We start from the raw sequence: 7714 nt of genomic DNA on the forward strand, positions 1-7714 counted from the left end.
GGGGAATCGAACTCGGGTCTGCGTCATGACGAGCCAACACTTTAACCACTAGGCTACACCACTGTCCCTCCACAAATATGACAAGCATGAGGGGAAGGTCATTAATTTAGTACATTAGGGCACACACACAAAACAAAACGCTGACCAACCCTCCACAGGTATAAATGACCAGTCCCTTCAGCTTGCAGAACATCATCATCATCTTGATGCACAAAAACCCGAACACTTGTCACATTATAGCAGTTTATTACATCATCAAGGCAATAACTAGTGACCGAACAGTAACATTTATACCATAGTAGACACCAATGGTTTATTCAAATCACAATTTCAGACAAGTGGTCTATGCAAAGTATATACATCTGGGATGAAACCTACCAGGCCTATGGATTTCCACTTGTCTCAGACTGGTGGCTGTGTCTGACAATGTACGAGGTGCGTTGGTTTAGTTAATACTGACTTGACCATGTTGACAACTGTTTGTAAGTAAATATTTATTTACCATTCATCAAATAGCATGCTTCCTCTCTATGTACATATAACAAAACCTCATTCTGATAGATGTGTGATTCAGCTTTTAAGGATGGGAATATTTGGATCACTGATCAAATTATGCAATGTTGATGGATTTGAAACATTCTCAGATTAACCAGCTGGTAACACACAGTCAGTCTTAAGTTCTTTGTGTGTCATTTTGGAAGTACAATGTAAACAAGCCTTTATAGATAACAACTTCTCTCTTTGTGAGTGTGACATTTCAATACAGATTCTTGTACCGTTGTACATCGCTCCAGATTGACAACGGTACAAGAATCGAAACGTCCCACTCGTGAAATAAAGTTGTTATCCATTAAGGTTTGTCTATACGGTCACTCTTGCTTGACAATCTATACCGAAACATTGCATGGTAATTTATTAAAGAAGTTGTCCTCCATAAAGTATCCTACCTTTCTTGTTATTCATCAAATTCTAAAATACCAATCAAACAAAACACACAGTCAGGTGAATATTGCACATTTCCACATCCCAGACATGACATGTTGAACTCTTCATGAAGGATCTACTCAAGTAATACAATGTGGAATGGCATGTAGACTGAGTGAGAGTCTCAACATCAGTGTGAGTTGACGACCATGCATTTGATGAAGACTTCTGGAATGATGGCGGGACCTCTCATCTGACCTCAGGAGGATAATTGCTGCACAGCCTGAAATAACAGAGAAGTTTCTTTAGTGCAGTAATTACCACTGGTTTGCAGGTCTGTGGCTAGTGACAAATCCAAAGGGCAAATGTGAGCGAGTGTATTTAGCTTGACACATCTTTGACACATGTCATCGTATCCTAATTGCGTAGGTCGATGCTCATGATGTTGATCACTGGATTGTCTGGTTCAGATTTGATTATTTACAGACTGCCGTCATATAGCTGGGATATTGCTGAGTGTGGCGTTAAACAAACCCGTTTGGAAAATGTTTATTACATCACAGTGTATCAACACTTGTGGCCAGAGGGTGGCTGACACCTGTTCAGTGGGGAAATCCTGATGCTTGTCTCAGATGTTAACCACATGAGTGACACCCACTGGTTTACGGTTCTGACAAACCAAGAAACATAAGCAGAACAAGGCTTTTACGCCCACAATTAAGTAGAACAAGTTGTTGTAGGTTGCTGTTTTGCCCTTTGGATGCAACTCTGCACAGTGAAGTGTTCTGCCTGAGATGACTGAGCCACCACTGAACCTTGAAAGTTCAAGTATTTCATCAACCGGAAAAATCATACACAAAACTCCAAGATCACATAAATCAAAAACTAACAATTGTGCTTTTACCAAAATATTAAGTGATATACCCATATACTTTAGAGTCTACACATTGTAAACAATATTATCACTTTTACATGCAGTTATTAAGGAACAGCCCTTTCATAAAAAGATTATATTTATTGCTAGGTGAAAAAACAACAACTTATTATTATATTTATACAAATATGATTGAAACATCACATATTTGGCATATACAATACAAGTTACCTTCCCAGCTCCCTCTAATGATGCGATCAGTTTCTTGAGGTCAGTTCTGTCTAGTTCAAGGGAGACAACTCTGTTTTGATTATTGCAGTCAGCCACCTGTAGGTCAAGGTTGAGGAGTGGGGAGTGGAGAGAGGACAGCTTATCGCTTGACATCACCAGCTGTCAATGCAAAAGTTAGAACCAATGTCATGAATAAGAGAGTGAGCGTAACTTTAACATCACATCAGCATTGTTTCAGCCATACATGATGAATAAGATTAACAATATCTATCAAACAGCGCAATTGTTATTCATGAGTTACTGAAAGTCGTTGAAAATCTAGTTTTGAATCTAAATGATTGCCCACACCTGTAATACATTTGACATAAGAGAGTCTTTAGTTCCCTTCTAAATACTACAGTCAAATCCCGATGAGTTGAATCGCTGGGGACCAAGTAATAAATTCGACTTATTGATGTATTCGAGACATAGGTATGTATATGAGGGTAGAAAAAAAAGATGATCGAATATTGAACAATTTTACCCAATCCACAAATAAACCAGACGTCATCCAGGTAGACTTGTGACCGTATGAAGTCGGCAGAGATTTGACATAGGGAAAGGTGTGAGCCGTGCTGGTTTGTTAATTGGATCAGTTAGCTACACCAATTAACTTATCATTGACTGACTTCGGCTTATGTATACAAGATTGCTGTTGTTTGAATCTCATGGGACCAAACTTCCTTCTCGAGTCATCGTGTGTATTTATGAGACGAATTCGTGTAACCGGAAATCAAATGATAACAACTATAACAGGGAATGGTCGGGACCGACAGGTACTTCGAAGTTATGCATAATATTCGAGACACCGGCATTCGACTCATCGGGATTTGACTGTACATGCAAATTATTTGCAGAACATTTTCATACTCCATGAATGAGCCCAAACATGAAATCTGCCCCAAAAATGTTTCAGTTAAATTCAGTGTTACATGTCTCATGCAGACAAACATTCAAACAGCTGACCATAACAGGGATGCCAATGTGACATGGCTGTATTAGTGTATTTGTAATGTCAATGATGCAACTTCTGTATCTGTAGACCCATGAAGATCTGGGTTAGAATGTGCCTTCAGTAACCTATGCTTGTCGTAAGAGGCGACTAACGGGATCGGGTGGTCAGGCTCGCTGACTTGGTTGACACATGTCATGAGTTCCCCATTGCGCAGATCGATGCTCATGCTGTTGATCACTGGACTGTCTGGTCCAGACTCGATTATTTACAGACCGCCGCCATATAGCTGGAATATTGCTGAGTGCGGCGTAAAACTAAACTCACTCACTCACTCTGTATCTGTAATATCTATTATATTTGGGAATACACTTTCTTGGTGAAGTACAGATCCTGGATTCGAAATCTCATAGTGAGGCACCTAATCTCCAGCCGACTAGGTCACTCACTTTGTCACAGAAAGCAAGATGTACTTAATGACACTGACGAAGAGTGCAGGCTTCTGAGTTGAAGTATGGCCAAGAGGGGTCATAAATCTGAAAGTTATCCCATGACGTAGTTGAAACCTAGCGTTTGTAGACATGACATGGTAGTTGATCTGTCTGAGACTGTTGAAACTTCAATGTATTATTTAATATTTCTGTTTTTCCATGATTTCTTTGTGACCACATACACGAAAATTGTTTATACTATCATATCATTAATGGACTAGCCTGTCTGTCAGTTATAGTGTGTGTGTTTCTCTGTGCGTTTCTTTGTGTCTGTGTGTTGTTTAAAGTCACTTGGCTAAAGCATTCGCTCATCATACCAAAGACCTGGGTTCGATTCCCCACATGGGTACAATATGTGAAGCCCATTTCTGGAGTCATCCGCCGTGATATTGCTGGAATATTTCTGAAAGCGATGCAAAACCATACTCACTCACTCACTCAGTCACACTCAGAAATATTCAAGCTTTGTGATGGCAGCATGTAAAGATTTGATTGATTCATATCAAGACCAGTGATCCACAAAGTCATTGAGTTATGACATGCCATCAACTAAGGCACCGAATCTGACCATCCAATCCACATAGTCACCTTAAGTGAATGAGTGAGTGAGTTTAGTTTTTAGCAATATTCCAGCAATATCACTACGGGGAACACCAGAAATGGGCTTCACACATTGTACCCATGTGGGGAATCGAACCTGGATCTTCGGCGTGGCGAGTGAATGCTTTAACCTCTGGACTACCCCACTGTCCCATCGCGTAAAGACAAGCATAGGGTGCCGGATACCAGTTCTAACCAGGCGTCCCAACATTGTAGTTACAATATGCATGTGTGAGTGACAGTTTAGACCATAGCAACAAAGACATAACTGGTCAAAAGAATATTTATTGAGTTAAACCATTCGGGATAAGCCATCTTCCATAATGAGCTGGCACTTCATTCATCAACTGTTACAGTGACTATTCAACCATTGTGACAATCAGTCACCATTAGACCGACTAACTGAATATGGTTTTACGCCGCTTTTTAGCAATATTCCAGCAATATCACGTCAGGGGACACCAGAAATGTACCCATGTGGGGAACTGAACCCGGCCTTTGGCATGACGAGCGAACGCTTTAACCACTAGGCTACCCCACAGCCCCAATCACCATTGGAACTGGCCCTATTAACATGTGTATTGGGAACCTATCTCAACCTTACTGTCAGACACACTGAAGTCCATTTGGTACAAAGCCCACTCCACAAACTGAGCACTATGTCATAACTGTTGTAAGTTTATGTTCCAGTCAGAATAACAATCAACTTGGTGAAAAGATCTCTCTATGCGATGGAACCCAGGAGAATTTTCTTGACAAATTTATGAATAAATGTGATACATTTATTGTTCAGCCCCTTCTGAGTTCAAAGTTCTCTCAACCCTGCCCCACCAGGTCTACCACCTTCATTGGTCAATGTCCTGGTCAGATCGTAGTCATGTAAGTAGGTCAAAGTTCAACTGTTTTGTCTGGTGAGAAACTTTGTTTAGTTTCAAATGGGGAATTCAGTTAATGATTTATTTTGTCTTACAAGATTCTTTGTTTAGCTTCAAACAGGGAATTCAGTTAATGATTAACATTGTCTCACTAAATTTTTATGTTCTTGTGAAATTATAACAGCATTTTCATACAAATACCTACTGGAAACATTACATATGTTTTGACGGTTCTCTTTTAAGATTTACTAACCAAAACTTTCAATAAACACATGCTGGGTCCGGATATTGTGCCTTAAAGCCATTTATTGTTAGTTAATCTAATCGGGTCCAAGCTAAGGGATTGTTGCCCAGATCAATAAACATGATAAGCTGGATCAAGATACCAAGCATTCATAACAACCATGATTATGCAAGAATTTTCATAGCTATCTGCATTATGGAATATAACGCTGCAGTGCTTCAGGGATTATCTTATAAACAGTGCAGTTTCCCAAGTCTCTGTTCTATTCTGCCAATTATTTAATATTGCCATAGTTAACCTGTCACACCAAGACATATATTTACACATACCCTGGTAATATATGTCGCTAATACTGCGCTGAAGAAAATCAACCTTCTACTAGGGTTTGTTAGACTCAGTATAGCAGTGGAACGAAAAATACTGTGCCTAAGTTTACTTAGACTGGGCCAACTCTGACCTGAAATCTCCATGGGGTATCTGGAATAACAGTTTTACTGTTATACTCTACCTTCATTTGCCAGTCAAAGTCTGCCATTACATTCTGTGAGATAGCAGCTGTTGAGGCAAGCAGACTTTTTCGGAGGTCCTCCCTACGCACACTAACCACCTCCATAAATGTTTGTTTGTAGTCGTCAGGCAGGGTGCCAAGCTTTTCAAAAATCTGATAAAACAAAGCAATTACTTTTTAATCACACATTATTATTCAAAAACAGTAATGGTGACCCATTGGGAATGTGCCTACCATGGAGACTTTATAATTTGAATTGGAAGGGGGCAGGCCAAGAGACATTACATTTAGAAACAAAGTTTTGTTTTAACTGGTTAAGATATCACTCAGGAATGTATGATGAAATTACCTCGTCTTTAGTCCACGGATTCTTAATACTCAGCTTTAGCAGTGAATGTATACTTTCAGTGACATTCCACCACTCTTCCAAACTCCATAATTTGGAATAGGCATTGTAATCTAGTGGTTGTCGACTGGTTATATTTCCAGCTATGGTGTGACATAACTGAAACAAAATAAGATAATTGTGATAAATGCAAAAATTAACAATTCACCTGTTCATGTTGTCATATGCAAATTATCAGGAATTATAAATAAACAAACAAATTGTATTTATAGGTACATGTTTCACAACACATGTATTAGCTGATTTAATGTCATGACTGGTGTCGTAAACCATACGGTCACATAAAAATAGATTGAAGATCATTAGCCTATTGTTTACATTAACAAAAAGAAGGGGGTGTGGTCATTTCAACATTCAAGCCTTGTGATTCAACACGTCTGTGGAATTATGATGCTGTCAAAAGATTTCACTGCATATTTCACATTTGAAGTCCGACGACATATCCTCACTTTTATAAATATATATAAATTCTTACTGCATTCAGTTCACCAAGTGAACATTTCGTGAATAATGTGATGACATCTACCCGTGTCGTGTCAGCCATGTTATCAGGTGCGAGCGTCAGTGTCGAATCATTTTCGATTGGTCGTATTCAACACGTATAGCCAATCATCATCGCTGTTGCACTGCGTTTGCGACATCCACTGCACCACTAGTTACCAGCGGGATGGCCTAAAAGTCGGGCCGGGCCGGGCCACTGGGTAATACTAAAAATGGATTGCAGAATATTAAAACGAAACCTGCACATTTGGATCGATACTTTTCCTGCCTTCACAAATGCATAGTTTGATTGAAAATATATAGTTAATGGTGAAAAAAACAAAAAAACAACAATGACTGCATACCGAGATTCCTGTAGAAAAGACACCGTCTTGTTGCTATGTGTTTTCCTTGATATGTCTATGAGGGAAGGTTGCTTACTTCTCTTAGCGTGTGCCATAATTTGGAATAGGCATTGTAATCTAGTGGTTGTCGACTGGTTATATTTCCAGCTATGGTGTGACATAACTGAAACAAAATAAGATAATTGTGATAAATGCAAAATTAACAATTCACCTGTTCATGTTGTCATATGCAAATTATCAGGAATTATAAATAAACAAACAAATTGTATTTATAGGTACATGTTTCACAACACATGTATTAGCTGATTTAATGTCATGACTGGTGTCGTAAACCATACGGTCACATAAAAATAGATTGAAGATCATTAGCCTATTGTTTACATTAACAAAGAAGGGGTGTGGTCATTTCAACATTCAAGCCTTGTGATTCAACACGTCTGTGGATTTATGATGCTGTCAAAAGATTTCACTGCATATTTCACATTTGAAGTCCGACGACATATCCTCACTTTATAAATATATATAAATTCTTACTGCATTCAGTTCACCAAGTGAACATTTCGTGAATAATGTGATGACATCTACCCGTGTCGTGTCAGCCATGTTATCAGGTGCGAGCGTCAGTGTCAAATCATTTTCGATTGGTCGTATTCAACACGTATAGCCAATCCACATCGCTGTTGCACTGCGTTTGCGACATCCACTGCACCACTAGTTACCAGCGG

At 39.1% G+C, this 7714-nt stretch overlaps 1 protein-coding gene across 1 annotated transcript; it reads right to left on the minus strand.

Moving 5' to 3' along the window:
- Nucleotides 1-229: 229 nt before the first annotated feature.
- Nucleotides 230-6777, minus strand: LOC124284774 (COMM domain-containing protein 8-like). Its single transcript, XM_046720922.1, has 5 exons — nucleotides 6620-6777; nucleotides 6088-6243; nucleotides 5739-5891; nucleotides 2030-2188; nucleotides 230-1207 (listed from the first exon to the last, which is right to left on the minus strand). Exons 1-5 carry the CDS (start codon nucleotides 6686-6688, stop codon nucleotides 1184-1186), a joined length of 561 nt encoding a protein of 186 aa, XP_046576878.1. The 5' UTR covers nucleotides 6689-6777; the 3' UTR covers nucleotides 230-1183.
- Between the last annotated feature and the right edge of the window lie 937 nt (nucleotides 6778-7714).

This window comes from Haliotis rubra, unplaced genomic scaffold (assembly GCF_003918875.1).
Source record: "Haliotis rubra isolate DU_JTF1 unplaced genomic scaffold, ASM391887v1 Scf1, whole genome shotgun sequence".
NCBI lineage: Eukaryota > Metazoa > Mollusca > Gastropoda > Lepetellida > Haliotidae > Haliotis > Haliotis rubra.

Bases quoted from the DNA above. Each gene is read 5' to 3' on its own strand.
- LOC124284774 (XM_046720922.1), bottom strand. From the start codon at position 6,688: ATGGCTGACACGACACGGGTAGATGTCATCACATTATTCACGAAATGT. The intron at 6,244-6,619 runs GTAAGAATTTAT...ATTTTGTTTCAG, and splicing joins CACTTGGTGAACTGAATGCA to TTATGTCACACCATAGCTGG. The intron at 2,189-5,738 runs GTAGAGTATAAC...TTGCATTGACAG, and splicing joins ACTTTGACTGGCAAATGAAG to CTGGTGATGTCAAGCGATAA.